Source organism: Heteronotia binoei, chromosome 6, assembly GCF_032191835.1.
Source record: "Heteronotia binoei isolate CCM8104 ecotype False Entrance Well chromosome 6, APGP_CSIRO_Hbin_v1, whole genome shotgun sequence".
In the NCBI taxonomy this organism is placed as follows: Eukaryota; Metazoa; Chordata; class Lepidosauria; order Squamata; family Gekkonidae; genus Heteronotia; species Heteronotia binoei.
Genome location: NC_083228.1, coordinates 71,967,949 through 71,987,169, shown reverse-complemented (window position 1 = coordinate 71,987,169; position 19,221 = coordinate 71,967,949). Strand labels below are relative to the sequence as shown.

Sequence of the window (19,221 nt, the reverse complement as noted above, 5' to 3'; positions counted from 1 at the left end):
TCCATATTTTTATCTAAACCCCTCTTGAAGGTGGCTATACTTGTGGCCGCCACCACCTCCTGTGGCAGTGAATTCCACATGTTAATCACCCTTTGGGTGAAGAAGTAACATGTTAATCACCCTTTGGGTGATTCTTTCTTTGTTATAAGGCCCATATCTTTAGTGCCCCACAACATGTCAATTCTAGAAAAAGAATTATGTCTTGCTGAAAAAAAGGTATAGTCCCGTACATCAGGATTAAATTTCCTCCATATATCTTCCAAATTTTCTTGTTTAACCAATTCAAAAAAAGATTTTGGCAATTTTCCTTCTTTGTTATCTAATGCATTTATCTATCTAATGCATTCTGAATTGTTCCATTAAAGTCCCCTATTATCAAAACTTGATCATATGTCAATTCATCAAGTTGTTGTGTAATATCCTTAAAAATACATCTTTCGCTCCATTTGGTGCGTACAATCCCAATAACAATGTTTTTTTCCCATTCAAATTTATTTCTACTGCTATAAATCTTCCATTTTCATCTTTAAATACTAATTTCAGATCCAATTCCTGTTTAACATAAAAAAATCACTCCCCTTTTCTTCTGCTCAGCCAGGGATTAAAATTCTAATCCCAATTGTTTATTCCATAAAAATTTATAATCCTTCTGTTTTATATGTACTTCTTGTAGACAAACTATATTACAATTTTGCTTTTTAATCCAATGAAATGTTGCCCTTTTTCTGGTGAATTTAGTCCATTTACATTCCAAGATAATAATTTGTAATCCATCATGGTGCAAATTCTTTATGTTTTTCATAAAATCTATGCAGTTCCTGTTAATTTGTAATTGTAGTTCTTTTCCCCTGAAGTTCAAAGCTCAGGCCTTCAGGTATTATCCTTCTATATCTCATTTCATTGTCCCTAATTTCTCTGTCAGTTTTCTGTATGTTCTTCTGTCGTTTATCACTTGCCTTGGTAGTTCCTTCATGATTCTTACTCTACTACCTGCCACTATCAATGTCTTTTCAAAATTTTTGTTCATGATCTTTCCCACCATTTCTTTTGTCATATATCTTATGACCACATCTCTTGGTAGATTATTTTTTTTTGCATAGAATGAATTCACTCTATACATATAGTCATACATATTTTTAGTCTCTTTAGGATCTTCCTCCAAAAATTCTGCAATTATCTTTATTATATATTCTTTCAAGTCACTCTCTTCCTTTTCAGGTACTCCTCTCAGACGTATCTGAGTCTCCATCAATTTGCAGTCATGGATTGCCACTTTTTCTTGTATTTTCAACAAGGTGGAATCATGTACTTTCATTCTCCCTTCTACCTCCTGCACTTCCTTAGATGTTTCCTCCATCTCATTTCTGAGATCCTCAATATCTTTTTTAATCTCTTCTATAATTTCTTTCTTAGAGGCAGTTATCATGTCTTTCATACCTTTCATCATTCTAGCCTCCATTGCCTCTAATTGTTCCTGCATTTTCTCCAGAGAAGTAGCCCTTATAGGGGTTTGCTTATGCTCTGACATTTAAAAACACCAAAAATTTTGTTCTCACCAATTTAAAATTTAACTATCACATTCAAAAGATTAGAGCTTGCTTTTTCCAGCAAGTCTAATTTTGCCGTCCTCAGAGCCTCCTAGGCTGAGATATTAATTTTTAATTTTTAATTTTTTTATTTCTTTCAAAATGGCAGTTGCGACTTTCTACTTTTCTTTAAAAAATTTTCTTTTTCCTTTAAAAGCTTCTAAAATCCAATATTAACAATAATGTCCAATAGTATTTGTCCTTTCATCACCTCCATTATTTCCAACAATTATTAATGTCCCGAACACCTTAAAATTATTATTTTAATTTTGACCTCCTTGCAATGGCTGCCGATGTTTTTCTATGGTATTATAGTCCTAGAGTAGGCTTTTCATCTAATGTTTCCTGCTTAACTTGCCACCAAATCCCATTTTCACTGGTAGAGAGATCTCACAATACTTGATGTATTTCCTGTGTTGACTGTGTATGCTGCACTCTGTGACAATGGTGCTCTTTTTTCAAAACCGCAAGTAGACCAAACAATAAATTCCTTCTCACTTTTAGCACTGTCCTTTAAATTTAAAAAGTCCAAATTTCACCTCTTCATCCCTTCTTCTTCCAAGCTTTCTAGATTTCCATTTCCCACATTTTGATTTATTCTGTTTAACTTTAAATAGTCCCGGAATGAAAGATAGTAATCTGTACCTTTTCTGCAAATTATCCAGATCCACACCAATCTTGTATAGCTTTAGATGTTTAGTAATGTCCAAGAAGGTTAGGATTCTGTTGAGCTTATGTCAAATAAATGACTCTGGAAACTTCTGCAGATGATGAAAATGCAACTATTCTCCGGAGACCCCTCAAAGGAGCCCCCCCCCCCAGGACTCCCTTTTAGCCAAAGTAAATCTCCTCAAAGTTTTCTGTGCATATCTTGGACTAATCTCTGACTGAGAAAAGTAGGCAGTAGGCATTAATTTGCCTTCCACTACCCTGAACAGCAGTTCCAGCCTGCTCCCTTTATGAGAAGCAGCTCAGCTCGGCATTTTCCTACCCCGAACACTGCTGCATATGCACAAAAAAGGAGGTTCTGTTGCTGACAATTACTGAATAACACTGTTATAAATTGATGTATCCAGTTCGGCAATCACAAATAGAATGCTATTTTCATTAGGATTTTGTGGGAATCTTTGCTTGCCATTTCCTTAGTTTGTGACTAAGGAGGAGAAGGGAACCTTTGAAATGGTGGTAACCATGCTGTTTCCCACAATACATCTAGCCTTTTTATAGTGTTATGATATTATAACATTACTGTATATGCAAAAAAGGAGGTTCCATTGCTGATGAAGTACATGATGACACATTTAGTGTGTTTAATAATTATAGAACAGTGTTATAAATATGTGTATGTAGTTCAGCAATTGCCAGCCATTTTCTTAATTGGCGACTAAGGAGGAGCAAGGGACCTCTGAAATGGCAGCAATGATGCTGTTCCCCATGATACAACCTGCCTTTTTACAATGTTATTGCTATATATAATTCCCCTATGGTGGTGGCCAAAGGGAGCTCTCCCATTGGCTTATAGGTGCATTCCATGCACTCAACAAATAATTGTCCCATTATACATTAATCACCAACTCTGCGTTCCCATTGACTGACTCCCCTATCCCCTACGTACTACAGGCCCAGAAGCCAAAACAGTCTTACCTCATTCTTCTCTGTGTTCTCTCCATCAATCCACCTCAAAAAGGTGGCTCTACTGTGGCCTCATGAAACATTTCCTCAGAGGCCATGGTGGCCACCTCTTTCCCATCACTCTCTCCCTCCCCCACCCCCCGGGGAAAATGCTAGCCAGAGGCTGTTGTCAGGTAACCAATGTTTTATTCATTTTATTAGAGTCCACCCTCCAAAGCAGTTATTTTATCCAGGGGAGAAAAGATCTGTTGTCTGGAGTTCAGTTGTGATCCCAGGAGATCTTCAGGCACTACCTGGAAGTTGGCTAACCTAGGCCTTGTAGCATCTTCTGGATGACTTGATGCCACCTGGCTGTCATGACTTAACTAGGCCTGGCTGCTTGCTACTGTTCAGCAACAGCCCCCCTATGACAGCCAGTGTGACTTAGCAGTTGCCAACTCCAGGGACCTCAGAATGGTACAATGCCATAGACTCCACCCTCCAAATTAGCCATCACTGTTGCCAATCTCTAGGTGTGGGCTGGAGATCACTCAGAATTACAACTGTTCTCCAGATGGCAGAGATCAGCTTCTCCTGAGGTGGGTGGGGGAGTGAATGTATTCACTTAGGGTGGGAAGACAGCAAGGGTGGGGGGAACTCACCCAGAGCCTCTTTCTAGAGCCTGTTGTATTTTTCTTCAAAATGGGCATTATTCCTAGTGATGTTATAATGTTAGTGCACATGTGCAAAAAAAAAAAGAGAGGTTCTGCTGCTGATGAAGTACATCATGACATGGCTGTACTACCCTTTTTTAAAGGAAGTGCAGAACACATGGAGAGGGTCACATCTGAAATCAAGAAAAAATCCCTGAAATACATGCCCTTTTACAGAAAGGATGTTGCAAAGTCAGAGCATCAGCTGGGGATTCAAGTCACCGGGAAACAGCTGCAACATTTAGGTGCAGAAAAAGTCCAAGTCTGTAGTGCTTAGACTTTACCAGATATTGGTTTTCAGACATCATTTCCTCCCCCATTTCTATCATCTAAAAGCATCTGATTGCATTCCTTACTTCAGAGAATGATTTTACCCCTTCTACAGCCAAGCATAACTATATTAAATACTTCTGATTCAGTATCTCTATATTTGCCTTTCCTGGATTTTGGCCTCTGACGAAATTACAACTTTGCTCATTTGGGTTTTTCCCATAATGCTGTTTTACTTTGGGGAAAGTGTGCGGATCACTGATGTGTCCTTTATGTATTTGTTCAAAATATTTATATCTCACAGTCTTAACATAAAATTTATAAAGTGACTTACAATAACTATCAAAAAATACAGGTAAACAATATTGGCTGATCTCTTTTCACTCTGGCTTTTTGCATTTATCTGTCTCCTAAAGCCTTGTTCTCTAAGGAGTATCACCCTTCTGCTTTCTGACCAAATTGATTATTTAGTATACATGCAAATCACACTAGTTTACTGGCTTTATGAGTCAAATCAAAATGTCACAAAGTAGCGAATACAAGCTTACAAATTTCTCAGAACTCACCTGTCTATTAAGAACAAAAGTGTGTGTGTGTGAGAGAGAGAGAGAGAAAGAGAGAGAGAGAGAGATTTGAAAAGACCCAAGTATATCTGCCATTTGTAACTTTCTGAGTTCAGAAACCAGGAGGTTTAAAGACTTCATTATATGGTACTCCCTGATCAGTTTTGCTTTCTTAATTTTTCTATTAATGTATGTTTAATTTCTGTGGGCCCATAATGAAAGTGAAACAAGATTAGGATTAATACTGTATTTATATTCATTCAGACTAAACCCCCCCCCTTGTTTCTATTTCCATACATGATGTTGTGCAAATCAAAACAAAAATAGATTGCATCTTATTGATAAGATAAGGAGTAAAATCACCCAAAATAAATGAATAAAAGGCTGTGAAAAGAAAACCTCTCTTATCTCCCTGTGAATGTTATCTAGGTGACCTGTTTTGTATATATTTGATTATCAGTGTAATGCTCTCATAATGAAATACTTCTGAATAGGCAGCCATTGGTTGTCATGTCAACACCAGCCATTTATTTGCATCTATCTGCTGACTCTGTTTTCCCCCTCCTATATTTCCATCTTTATTTTGTCACACAGTAGTTTCAGATTATTGAGCCTAGTTGGGTTAAGAGTATATGAATGGTTGTGTGGTTAAAACAGAAGGCAGGCAAAATTAGGTCTTTGCATAAATTTACCACATTTTGAGATTTACAAATCCAGTTAGCAGATCACAGAGTCTCATGTGTGAACAAAATTGCATTAACTCAACTTGAACAGGAGAAAAAATGGAGATATGTTATTTAGATCACAGCTGACACCTTCTCTGGGAGCTGAAATTATGGTGTTGGGAGTTCCACGGGATTTATATATACTGCCAAGTCTTGGAAATGCTAAGGCCATTTATTATTTACTTGCTGAAATGGTTTCTTCTCTGTGCCCCCTCCCCCCCCCCCGGTAAATCAGCTTGTGGTTGAGGCACACAGCTTGTGCAATTGGATGTGCTTAAAATACCCTGGTTTCAACAGAGAGTTTTGGTTATAATAACATTACCATGATTGGAAGGGAAAGTATTTGTGAATTTGAAAGAAAAGGAATGTGACAGGAGTTTGATTATTTTGGGACTCAATTAATTGTTTATAACAACCACATATTTTCTAGATCCTTGTTTGAAAAATTATGTATGGGAAGATATATATGGTTTTCTGGGAAAAGACCAGGCCTCAGATTCAGTGGGAGCTCACAGGACCTGAGCTCCTGAACCTTTCTGAGAGTTCCACCTCCTTGTCCATTGAATAGTAGATGCAGCTGCATAACAATCCGTAGATGAGCTCCACCACCTATTTTTCTACAAAACGACCCCTGGAAATAGGGTTGCCAAGTCCAATTCAAGAAATATCTGGGGACTTTGGGGGTGGAGCCAGGAACAAGGATGTGACAAGCATAATTGAACTCCAAGGGAGTTTCTCTACTCATGACTTGCAGCCAACTTCTTCCAAGTAACACAGACACCCCATCCCAAGAGGAAGCCTTTCCAATCAAAGACAGGAGCCTCTGGAGGGAAAAAAAATCACATGGTGGCTTTGGGGGCAGGGCTTCCCCCCACCAGCCAGCTGACTGGGGGCGGGAAGGAGACTGGGAAAGCAGAAGAACCCCCATTGGGACCTGGGGATTGGCAAGCCTACCTGGAAAAGACTCATCATCTATCAGAAGTATAGCAGAAGTATGTAGATTCAGGGTGTAGGCAAAGCATTGCAGACTGTGTATATCAAGATCAGGGTCAAATAGTAGTCACAGTTACATTTGCGTGGGAGAGAGATTTATATCCAAAACTGCATACAGGCCTTCTGGACACAGGTCTAGAGATGCCTGGGTCCTAGACAAACTAACAATGTAAATGTCCATATAACGGGGTTGCCAGGTCCCCCCCTGGCCTCTGGCAGGGGATGAGAAGGAAATGGTTGCTAGCTCCAGGCTGGGAAAGTATTGGAAATTTGGGGGTGGAGCCTGGGAAGGACAGGAGCCTCACTGGGGTACAATAGAACAGAGTCCACCCCCCTCAAAAAAGAAGAAGAAATAAGTGTCTTCTGCTGCTCAAGATTTGTGAATCAATTAGCTTCTACAGGCACAAAAGGAAAGGAAAGAGTCCACCAAGGAATCCATTTTCTACAGGGAACTGATATCTGTAGTCTGGAGATGAGCTGTAGTTCTTGGAGTTTTCCAGGCCCCATTTGGAGCCTGGCATCCCTGCCATATAAGCAAGCTGTGAAACTATGCCCCCAAATTGGCAAGTGTCTAAATTTGAGGCCCAGATTGAGCTTGAGGCCTTCCTGTTTCTCCCAGCCTCCTCTCTGGACCTGGCTGTAAACAACAGAATACTGGGGAGGGGAATTATTGCAATGACAGCCCAGAAGGTCCAGTTTGCCAGAACAAGGCACATAACATTATGTTGCATAGCACAGATTAAAACAAGATTCAGACAGAGTAGTAAAGAATCCACTAAGAGTGAGCATACAGTAGTATGAAACAGCTGGGGAAACTACAATATTAGTTTCTGTCAGTAGTGCGTGGAAGTTCCGCGTTGTGAGTGTGCTGATAAGAGCAGCCTCGAGTAAAAAGTCTACAAAGACACAACTTCTGTAAGCCAGTTGAAACAGTTGTATTGGGGATACAGCAATAGAGTGGTTAAAGGCAGTCCAAAGTAGTCAATGCACAGTTAGTCCAGTCAGGTCAGAAGTACAGAGTCACAAGTCCAAAGATTAGTCTACACATACCAGGGTCATTGCCATCATCAGTCAAACGGACAGAGTAACGGTCTCTGTTATCAAGTAGCTCTCCACGTCTCCAACACTCCTTCCTCTCCATCAACCCAAGGCAAAGTCTAAGGACTAGGCTGCTGGTTCTTATGGTAGAGCTGGCCTATCAAGTTACACCCCACTTAACTAGCTTCACATGCCTCTCATTAGCTAGTATAGTTGGAGTTACATAATGTTGCATCAGCAGTTTTCCTCTTAAAGTGCCTGATGCTGTCATTCTCCCCTTATGTAACGACATGTACTATACATTTTTTCCATCATAAAACATTCAGTTTTCTTAACATTCATTCATACAGCATGACTTCACTGTCTCATTTTCTAAGCCCCAAAGCTGTACAACTTTCTTTGTGCTTTACATGGGTTTGAATCTTAGTAAACAAATCTGCGATATTGGCATTCGTTTCACAGTACTCTAGTGCTATCAGTTTGTCCTCTAAACATTGCTTAACATTATGAAAGCGTACATCTGTATGTTTAGACCTACTCTTGACTCCATGAGAGGTTGCTAACTGGATAGCTGCCTGATTGTCTTCCCTTACAACAATGGGATTCATGTGACATATGCCAAAATCCAACAACAGTTGTTTGAACCAAATGATTTCTGTACACACTGCGCTTAATGCGGCGTATTCTGCCTCGCAGGTGGACAGAGACACATGTTTTTGTTTCAGTGATCTCCACCCAATTAGGGCGCCACCCAGAAAGATAGCCATTCCTGTTGTGGACTGTCTAGTTTTAGGATCATTTGCGAAACTAGCATCCGCATAGGCGTACATATCAAGATCACCAGTAGGTGTTAAGAATAAACTCAGGTCTATGGTTTGTTTCAAATATCTCAATATGTGTTTGGCTGCTAGCCAATGCATTTGCCTAGGATCTTTAACTGCTCTAGCCAAAACATTAGTGGCCATGGCTATATCCGGTCTGGACCAGTTTGCGAGATATGACAGACTTCCAATCAGGGATTGATATATTCCTTGATCAAACAGTGGACTCTGTTCACATTCAGATTCATTACATGGTAGCATAGGATTTTGTACCCCTTTACACTGTTCCATTTTGAACTGTTTTAGTAATTGGGATATCTTTGCCCTCTGTGATACCCTGTATCCATCATTTACTTTAGCAATTTCTAATCCAACATATTGCCTGATCTCTCCTAGATCTCTTACAGTAAATTTTGCTTTCAGAGCATCAATTGTATCACTCATTATTTTGGCAGTTTTGCATATCAGTGCCAGATCATCAACAAATATTAAGATGATGGAACGTTGCTCCCCTGTTCCCTTCATGAACACACAGGGATCTGCAACTCCTTGCTTATAACCCATCATTTTAAGGTTATCCACCAAATGTTGGTTCCATTCGAACCCGGATTGCTTTAATCCATACAGGGATTTCTTAAGCAACCAACAAGTGTTAGCATTATCACCATCATCTGAGACACCTGGTGGTTTTTTCATATATATACTGTGCCTCAGTGGTGCATGTAAGTATGCTGTTTTCACATCAAGATGCCTAACTAAACATTTCTGTTTGGCAGCAATTGTGAGAGCACAAAACAGTGATGTGGCCTTCAATGTAGGCGCAAAAGTTTCGTCATAGTCTTGCCCCCCCTGTAAAAAACCTTGGGCTACAAGCCTGGCCTTGTACTGAGTAGTACCATCTATGCCAGCCTTTAGCTTATACACCCATTTACACCCTATGAGTCTCTGACCGATAGGTAGAGTCGTTTCCTCATAGACGTGCTGGTTTTGCAGGGACTCTAGTTCAGACTTCATTGCAGCGCGCCATCCAGCCTGCTCGTCTGTTGATAGGTGCTGTATGCTTTCGTAACTCGAAGGTTCAGCAATCACAGCGCATGTCTGTCCTGGGCTGTAGCGATCAGGTGGCCTCGTTTCTCGAGTGGACCGCCGAAGAATGGGCTCTTCAGCTGCATCAGACACAGTCTGTTCTGTTGCCGTCTCAGGTTGCAGAGAAACGCTGGCTCCTGGCGATGTAGGAGTTAACGGTTCATCCTTGATGTCTCCGTTGCTGGGCGACGGGCTCCTCCTCCCCCTCCTAGGAACGGGTAGCGGCTCTTGTTTCACTCCTGCCGGAATGATTAGAGTTGAGGACGTTCGTTGCCAGCCAACAGTTTTTTCAAGAAAGCTAGCCGATGCGCTAGTCGTTATTTTCTTCTCCCCATCATGGCAAAACCTGAAAGCTCGATGGTTGTTAGTATAGCCAACAAACAATAATCTTACTGCCTTATTTTTCCCTTTCCTTCTGAGCTCCTTTGGGATGTGGACGTACGCTGGAATCCCAAATATCCTGACATGCTCTAAGGAAGGTTTCTTGCCGTACCATGCCTCTGCAGGAATCATACTTGTAGCTGACGACCAAGACAAGTTTAATATATGAGAAGCACACATCATGCCTTCGCCCCAGTAACTCATAGGTAAATTACTGTCTTGTAACATGCAAAAGCACATATTGGTCAGGGTCTGATTTCTGCGTTCGCAGAAAGCATTATGCTGGGGGCGGTAAGGAGCTGTGCATTTCCTTTCAATGCCGTGCCTCCTGCACAGAGCAATCATCCGCTCATTACAGAATTCAGTACCGTTGTCACTTAAGATAGTCTTAGGGTACTTCCCTGTCTTGCGGTGCACAAACCGAAGCCAATTATGAAATGCTTGGAATGTTTCTGACTTAGACCTAAGTAGGTAGCAGAATCCATACCTTGAAAAGTGGTCTTCGATACATAATGCAAATTTTGCTCCGCCCAGACTCCTTGTAGGGAATGGACCTATCAGGTCAAGGAACACCAGGTCGAGTATGTCATCGGACTGAAATTTGCTTGGTGATTTTGCAGCTGTCGACTTGGATTTCACAGCCTTGCACACCTCACACTCAATATAACACCCACACGGCTTGGTCTTAATCCCAGCTGCCTGAAGCGTCTTCTTCACTGCCTGGAAATTAAGGTGCCCCAGCCTGCGGTGCCAAAGATGAATGCAGTTATCATGCAGGGGTTCATTAGTACTCACATGCTGTACTGTTTGCTCCTTCTCCAGGAAATAGAGGTCGCCTTTCCTCTTAGCTTTTGCAGTAATTTCACCTGTACATATATTGCAGTCAGTAGCTGTAAAACAAACTTTATAATTGTGTTCAGTCAATGCAGAAACTGATAACAAATTATAATTCAAGCTTGGAACATTGAGCATTGGGAATTTCCTCCCCAGGCTCGGGATGTTGACAAGACCATTCCCAGCTACATTGGCAGTCAGCCCATTTGCAAGCTTCACGCTCTGACCTTGCGTAGGAGTAAAAGTCTCAAAGAGCCTCCTGTCCTTGGCAATGTGCTCCGTAGCACCGCTGTCAATCATGAATTGCTGGCTACTGCTGGAGGAATTATTAATGATTACATTGCACCCACCTCCTTTGGTAACTGCTGGAGAATGTTTCTTCTTGTTCAAAGAACACTGGCGTTGCAGGTGTTGTGTGCTCCCACATAAGTAGCACTTACGCACAGCTTTTGTTTTCGCTACTACTGCCTTGCACTCTGCCCCTTTAAGAACCTCCCGGACAGGTACATTCATTGTTGAAAGAAAGTGAGCTGCGTCCTTCCGTCTCATAGCCTCATTCAACAGGCGTTGGGTGATGCTGGACACGTTAATATCAGCTTGTGGAATAATATCAAGATTAGCCACAAATTGGTCATACGTACTGTCCAGTGAACATAGGATTATGTAGGCTTGCTGCAGGGGAGTAAAAATTACCTTCTTGTCCTGCAGCTGGTGTAACATACGAGTCATGTGCTCCAGATGAGTCATCATGTCACCACCGGCCTCCAGACGTGTGGATAAGAGCCTTTTCATTAAGAAAATGTGTGACCCAACACTTTCTCTCTCATATATCGCCTTCAGTGCATCCCAGCACGACTTGGCTGTATCGGCCCCTTTAATATGAATGAGCTGTGAATCCTCCAAGGTCAAGCCTAGCAATGCAAACGCCTTCTCGTCATTGCTCTTATGCTTTGCAATCACTTCAGCATCATCCACTGCATGTAGTGTAGCTATGTCTGGGGGGTGTGCCACGTACTCCCACAGCCCCTGGAACTTCAACAACAGGGTGACCTTCTCTGACCATGTCCCAAAATTATCTCCATTAAGCCTCTGTATCAAGAAGCCAGAGATATGAACGCTGGACTCCATAGTTGCCTGTAACACAAACAAAGTGCCACGCCCCAAACTGTTTGCTTACTCACGAGTAGAACTTCTGGCGAGTGCTGCTGCAGACAGTGCTTACTCTCACGCAGACCACGCTGGGCCCATAACCGATGTCAGTAGTGCGTGGAAGTTCCGCGTTGTGAGTGTGCTGATAAGAGCAGCCTCGAGTAAAAAGTCTACAAAGACACAACTTCTGTAAGCCAGTTGAAACAGTTGTATTGGGGATACAGCAATAGAGTGGTTAAAGGCAGTCCAAAGTAGTCAATGCACAGTTAGTCAGTCCAGTCAGGTCAGAAGTACAGAGTCACAAGTCCAAAGATTGGTCTACACATACCAGGGTCATTGCCATCATCAGTCAAACGGACAGAGTAACGGTCTCTGTTATCAAGTAGCTCTCCACGTCTCCAACACTCCTTCCTCTCCATCAACCCAAGGCAAAGTCTAAGGACTAGGCTGCTGGTTCTTATGGTAGAGCTGGCCTATCAAGTTACACCCCACTTAACTAGCTTCACATGCCTCTCATTAGCTAGTATAGTTGGAGTTACATAATGTTGCATCAGCAGTTTTCCTCTTAAAGTGCCTGATGCTGTCAGTTTCTATTAGTAGACTAGGACTCACAGACATTTGCAGGGCTATTTTTGTAGCAGGAACTCTTTTGCATATTAGGCTACACCCCCCTGATGTAGCCAATCTTTCAAGAGCTTACAGGGCTCTTAGTACAGTGTCTACTGTAAGCTCCAGGAGAATTGGCTACATCAGGGGTATGTGGCCTAATATGCAAATAAGTTCCTGCTACAAAAAAAAAAAAAAAGCCATGGCCCTGTTTCCTTCCTTATTTCAGTGTTCTCTGACCTCCCAAGGGCTTGTTTTGCTTGCCTTGGCAATACAGGGAAGAGGTAGAGTTTACCTATAGTAAGCAAGAAGAAATGCTGGCCTTTGACACATCAATATTTCTAAGCCTGGTGGGCTTGTCAAGGCTGACCCAGGGAATATCTGCAGACTTTGAGGGTGGAGCCAGGAACAAGATTGTGACAATCATGATTAAACTTCAAAGGGAGTTCTAGACATCATATTTAAAGGGATCGTACTTCTTTTAAGTGCTTTCCCTTCACTGGAAATAATGGGTGACGGGGGCACCTTCTTTTGGGGCTCATATATTTGGAACCCCTAGTCTAATCTTTTTGAAACCTGGGGGTTTTTTTTCTTAAAAGAGGCAGTGGTGGCTATGCTGAAATTTGGTGCCTCTACCTCAAAAACAGCCTTTCCAGAGCCCTAGATACTCATGGATCGATTTTCTATTATACCCGATGGGGACCAATCACCATAGAGTATAACGGAATGCCCAGAAGACATTTCCCTCCTCCCACTCCGCTTTCTGATAACCCTGAAGGGAAGAGAGGGCCTTCAAACCAGGGGATTCCCTGTTCCCAACTGGGGACTGGCAACTCTAAAGCCTGGTCACCTCTTCAAGGAAAAACCATTTTTGAGTGCTTCATGCCCTGATAGCCTGTATCATTAGGCAAAGGAGGGAGGGAAAGTGTAAGACCTTGTCCCCCTTCTGTTTTTTTTTTTTTTGGGGGGGGGAGTAATTGTGTGTGCTGCACATTTTTTAAAAAAGTTCTATATAGTGGATTGCTGTTTCAAGTTCCTATGCTTGTTGTGTTTTAATCTGCCATGATTATGGCAGGACGTTATTATCATTAAAATAATAAACTAAAATAAAATAATAACAAAAGTACCATGGCAAGCAGGAGTCAAGCACAGCTAATGGAGAAGGGATGTAAGCCTGGCAGTTTCCTCAGAAAATACTCTCTTCCAAACAAGTCTTTTGTGTTCAACAGGAAGATTTCCAGGATACAGTATTCTGACTTCCAGAGCATATCCAGTGCTTTTTTTCAGTCCATAAACTCCTGAGCTACATTTGTTCATGTTTAGTTTTTTGTCCTATTACAGATGCCCACTATATTACCTGTAGGATTCAAGAATGTTCAGAGACCACCAGGAGTGGGCCCTTTCTGCGCTCTATTGACACAAGTTCACTTGTCGTCCAAGATGAATACATCTTCATCCAGGTACGTTACCACAAAATATGAAATAATGATAAATAGTCTGTGTTGAGCACATTTGCATCTTCCCAATGTAAAGAAAATAAAGAGAATAAACAGTTAATATGTACAAAGAAAATTCTTTCCCTCTTTGTTGAAGTATCAAAACTGGTCCAATGTGCAAAATAATTATGTATCTGTTGCCATATGATAATACAGATATGAAGCAACATATAGCTGTTGTTCTAGCAAAACATAATTAAATAAATCACTGACTCATTCAACTGTTTAGATTTTAATTATTAGATTGATGTTGCCCTTCCTCCATGAAACTCAAGGCAGTGTATATACTCACATTTTATCCTCATAGCTATAAGCGATAGGATAGGCTGGGAGATAGTGATTGGGACAAGGTGAACCTGTGAACCTGATGGCAGAGCTGGAATGTTAACCTAGGTCTACATTGTCCTAGACCAACCATTGTATGGCAATGGCTGCATTCAGGCATTGCACAAAAATGTGGCTTGAATATGCTAATTATGGTTATTCTGATAGTTCAAATTGGCCTATTCCACTAACTGTATTTTCTATATTATTTAACATGTGTTTTCATGTGTGTTTCCTTCCATTTTCATCCCCCAAATTTCAGTCTTAGCCTTTTATATTTCTTTTCTTTTTATCTGTTGTAAAGTGACCAACAGAATATATCAATATCCTTGTGCTATTTTCTAGTTTTATGTAATGCCTCCATTTTTAATGTATTTAATTATATTCAGTGGTGAGAAGGAACTAATTTAGTAAGGTTGCTGCATATGCTGACAAGCATACCATGGAGAAACTGATTTTCATAGCTTGGGCAACAAAAGGCCGTCTAGACTCTGTCAGACAATCTAATTTCATTTAGCAATTGCCTTTAAGTGACTGTTGTAGTCAGTATTTGTGAAATACCTAGATGCTGGAATTTTGGGATCTCGCAGAGGTCTGAGAGGAGCGGAACAGAGCACAGCAGCTCTCATAGCTGAGACAGCTGGAGAAGTCGCTGAGAATTTGAGTTTTGAAAGACTTCATTCTGAGGTTTGTGGGACTGCCTAAAATTCTGTGTTGTGATAGCTGGGGAACTGCTCTTTGTTTGGTTGAGTGGGCTAAAAGTGAAAGAGATTGAGAGTGATTGCTGCTGTTTGCTTAGGAGTGCCTCTGCTCCACCCTCTTTGCATTTTAAGCTGCGCCTTGCCAAAGGCAAGAGCTAAAGGGCGCTTGGCCTGTGGATCTTCGGCTAGGGGCTCTCTAATGACCAAGAACCCAGATCCCTGATTTCCTTGTTCTCCCAATAAGGTAAGTTGACCCTCTAGAAGGGGAGCCACTTAAACAAACAGCATTTAAAGAGGACTGTGTGTGTGTGTGTATCATAAAGATAGAATGCCAGCGGGGGGGGGGGGGGGGCTTTCCAGTGTTTTGCACTGAGTGTCACATGTATGACTATCTACCCAAAGGACAGAAGTCTTGGGTGTGTGCTCGATGCAAGGAGCTCCTGGTCCTCAGGGAACGAGTTCGTACCCTTGAGGCCGAGGTGACTTCCCTGGGGAAGCAGAGACGGTCAGTTAAGCACTTGGGGAAGACTCTTGGGGGCATATTAGATGAGCCCCGCTCTGAACGTAGCAGCCCCGTTGCTGTCAGAGAGCGTGAGGGTCGAGAGGAAACAGGGCACCGTGCTGAGGATAAGGGGAATGTGCCCTCAGAAGGGACCTCTTCTTCAGTTGGTGAGCGGGAATCCTTTCGCGCCAAGGAACCATCCCTGGGCAGGGGGAGAGGGGTTTTTTTGGTAGTTGGTGATTCGATCCTTACGCAAGTAGACAGCTGGGTGGCAAAACCGCGTACTGACCGTATGGTGACTTGCCTGCCTGGTGCAAAGCTAGCGGACATTATGCGTGTAGTAGATAGGCTGATAGACAGTGCTGGGGAGGAGCCTGTGGTCGTGGTGCATGTTGGCACCAACGATGTGGGGAAATGCAGTCGTGAGGTCCTGGAGGAAAAATTTAGGCTGCTAGGCGGGAGACTTAAGGCCAGGACCTCCAAAGTAGCCTTCTCGGAAGTCCTACCTGTTCCACGTGCAGGGCAGGAGAGACAGGCACAAATTAGAACTCTCAATGTGTGGATGAGACGATGGTGTAAGGAGGAAGGGTTTAAGTTTGTTAGGCACTGGGATGCTTTCTGGAACAAGTGGGAGCTGTACAAAAGAGATGGTCTCCACTTGTCCCCGGATGGAACCAGGCTGCTGGTGCTTAAAATCAAAAAGGTGGCAGAGCAGTTTTTAAACTAAATCTTGGGGGAAAGCCGACAGGAGATGAAATGTCTCTGGTTTGGGAGGACTCGTCTCAAAGAGATGAAGGGTTGGCTGCTATTTTTCTACCGGGTAACAGATCAGAGTTGTCCACTGTGATGGTGACAAGCAGTATGGACTGTCTGCCAGAGTCTCGAGGCGGCAAGAGGAAGGTGGCGGACCTAGCTTGCCTGGGAAATTATAGATGTTTGTATGCAAATGCTAGAAGTGTTCGAAGTAAAATTGGTGAATTGGAATGCTTAGTGTTGGGAGAAAACATAGACATTGTGGGAATTTCAGAAACTTGGTGGAATGAGGAGAATCAGTGGGACACGGTGATTTTTGGATATAAGTTATATCGGAAGGATAGGGAGGGAAGGGTTGAAGGTGGGGTGGCTCTGTATGTCAGAGAGGATATACAATCCAGTAAGACTGAGGTCAGAGAATTAGATTCCCTTTTAGAAATGCTTTGGGTTGAAATAGAGGGCCCAAAAGGAAATTAAACTATGGGAGTTTGTTATCGCCCACCAAATCAAAAGAGAGTGGACGATTATAACATGAGGGAAGGCTTAAAGATAGTGGCTAAACATAAAAACTGTGTCGTAATAGGTGATTTTAACTACCCGCAGATTGATTGGGTCAATATGTGTTCTGGTCAAGAAAAAGATATTGAGTTTCTTGATGCTCTCAATGACTGTGCTATGGAGCAGATGGTCTCAGAACCTACCAGGGATGGGGCGATCCTGGATTTGGTCCTAAGTAATGCCCAAGACTTGGTGAGAGATGTAAAAGTGATTGCGCTGCTTGGGAGCAATGTGTCAGAACTTGTAACTTTCTCTCTCTCTGCCTTGGCCAAACCGACTCCATGCTGTAACCTAACACTAACACAGAGTCCACAGCCTGAGCCATTAACCCTGCCCTCTTAGCTATTTCAAATATTTAGGGCTCCAGGGCGGGCGACAGATAGTCTCTGTTCAACATCCACAGGTGCCCTTTTGAAGACAGGCCATTTGGCCTTCACCACGGGGAGGCATCCTCCCTTCTGATAACGAAGCCTGGGAAAAGAGACACTTGTCTGTAACCCGTGTGAATGATAGCTTTATTGTACTTTACTGATGGCATAAAATGTAACCAAATGCCAGGGCCCGGCATTACTGTTATCTCGTTGTTCTAGCACTGTAGTTCTTCAATAAAGATCCTAACTTTGCAACAAGTATTGGAATCGTCTGAAGTTCGTTCCAGTTCTGACACAGTGACCATAATGTTATTGATTTCACCGTTTGTATAAATAGAGAGTTGCCCAAAAAGACCGCCACAACCACGTTTAACTTTAAAAGGGGTAAATTCTCTGAGATGAGGAGGCATGTGAGGAGGAAACTGAAAGGAAAGGTAAATATGGTCAAAACCCTTGGGGAAGCTTGGACACTATTTAAAACTATAATCCTAGAAGCTCAGATAAAATACATACCACAAGTTAGGAAAGGCACAAACAGGCATAAGAAAAGGCCTGCATGGTTAACAAACAAAGTAATGGAAGCTGTAAAAGGTAAGAAGGACTCCTTTAAGCAGTGGAAAACCAGTCCAAGTGGGATTAGTAAAAGGGAACACAGGCTGTAGCAAATCAAATGCAAGACTGTGATCAGGCAGGCAAAAAGGGACTATGAGGAGCATATTGCAAAAAACAGAAAGACCAACAATAAAAATTTCTTCAAATATATTAGAAGCAGGAAACCAGCAGTGGGGCCCTTGGGTGACCATGGGGTAAAAGGATTACTGAAGGAGGATAGGGAAATGGCTGAGAAGCTGAATGCATTTTTTGCCTCTGTCTTCACTGTGGAAGATGAGAACTTTTCGCCCGCCCCAGAACCACTAATTTTGGAAGGGGTGTTGAAAGACCTGAGTCAGATTGAGGTGACAAAAGAGGAGGTCCTACAACTGATAGACAAATTAAAAACTAATAAGTCACCGGGTCCGGATGGCATACATCCGAGAGTTCTGAAAGAACTCAAAGTTGAACTTGTGGATCTTTTGACAAAAATCTGTAAACTTTCATTGAAATCTGCCTCCGTTCCTAAAGACTGGAAGGTAGCAAATGTCACTCCCATCTTTAAAAAGGGTTCCAGAGGAGATCCGGGAAATTACAGGCCAGTCAGTCTGACTTCAATACCGGGAAAGTTGGTAGAAAGCATTATCAAGGACAGAATGAGTAGGCACATTGATGAAAACGGGTTATTTAGGAAGACTGAGCATGGGTTCTGTAAGGGAAGATCTTGCCTCACTAACCTGCTACATTTCTTTGAGGGGGTGAACAAACATGTGGACAAAGGAGACCCAATAGATGTTGTTTACCTTGACTTCCAGAAAGCTTTTGATAAATTTCCTCATCAAAGGCTCCTTAGAAAGCTTGAGAGTCATGGAGTAAAAGGCAGGTCCTCTTGTGGATCAAAAACTGACTGAGTAATAGCAAGCAGAGAGTGAGTATAAATGGGCAGTCTTCGCAATGGAGGACAGTAAGCAGTGGGGTGCCGCAGGGCTCGGTACTGGGTCCCATGCTCTTTAACTTGTTCATAAATGATTTAGAGTTGGGAGTGAGCAGTGAAGTGACCAAGTTTGTGGATGACACTAAATTGTTCAGGGTGGTGAGAACCAGAGAGGATTGTGAGGAACTCCAAAGGGACCTGTTGAGGCTGGGTGAGTGGGCGTCAACGTGGCAGATGCAGTTCAGTGTGGCCAAGTGCAAAGTAATGCACACTGGGGCCAAGAATCCCAGCTACAAATACAAGTTGATGGGGGTGTGAACTGGCAGAGACTGACCAAGAGAAAGATCTTTCGGTCGTGGTAAATAACTCACTGAAAATGTCAAGACAGTGTGCGTTTGCAATAAAAAAAAGGCCAACGCCGTGCTGTGAATTATTAGGAAGGGAACTGAAAACAAATCAGCCAGTATCATAATGCCCCTGTATAAATTGATGGTGCAGTCTCATTTGGAGTACTGTGTGCAGTTCTGGTCACCGCACCTCAAAAAGGATATTATAGCATTGGAGAAAGTCCAGAAAAGGGCAACTAGAATTGTTGTGTCCTAGGCTCAAATGGGA

At 42.3% G+C, this 19,221-nt stretch overlaps 1 protein-coding gene across 1 annotated transcript in view; it reads left to right on the top strand.

The window, feature by feature from the left end:
* SORCS3 (sortilin related VPS10 domain containing receptor 3) overlaps window positions 1-19,221 on the top strand; it is a 900,280-nt gene that overhangs the window by 624,345 nt on the left and 256,714 nt on the right. Inside the window, exon 7 of the mRNA XM_060242676.1 lies at window positions 13,718-13,836. Within this exon, the coding sequence (XP_060098659.1) occupies window positions 13,718-13,836 (119 nt within the window). The remainder of the gene's footprint in view (window positions 1-13,717; window positions 13,837-19,221) is intronic.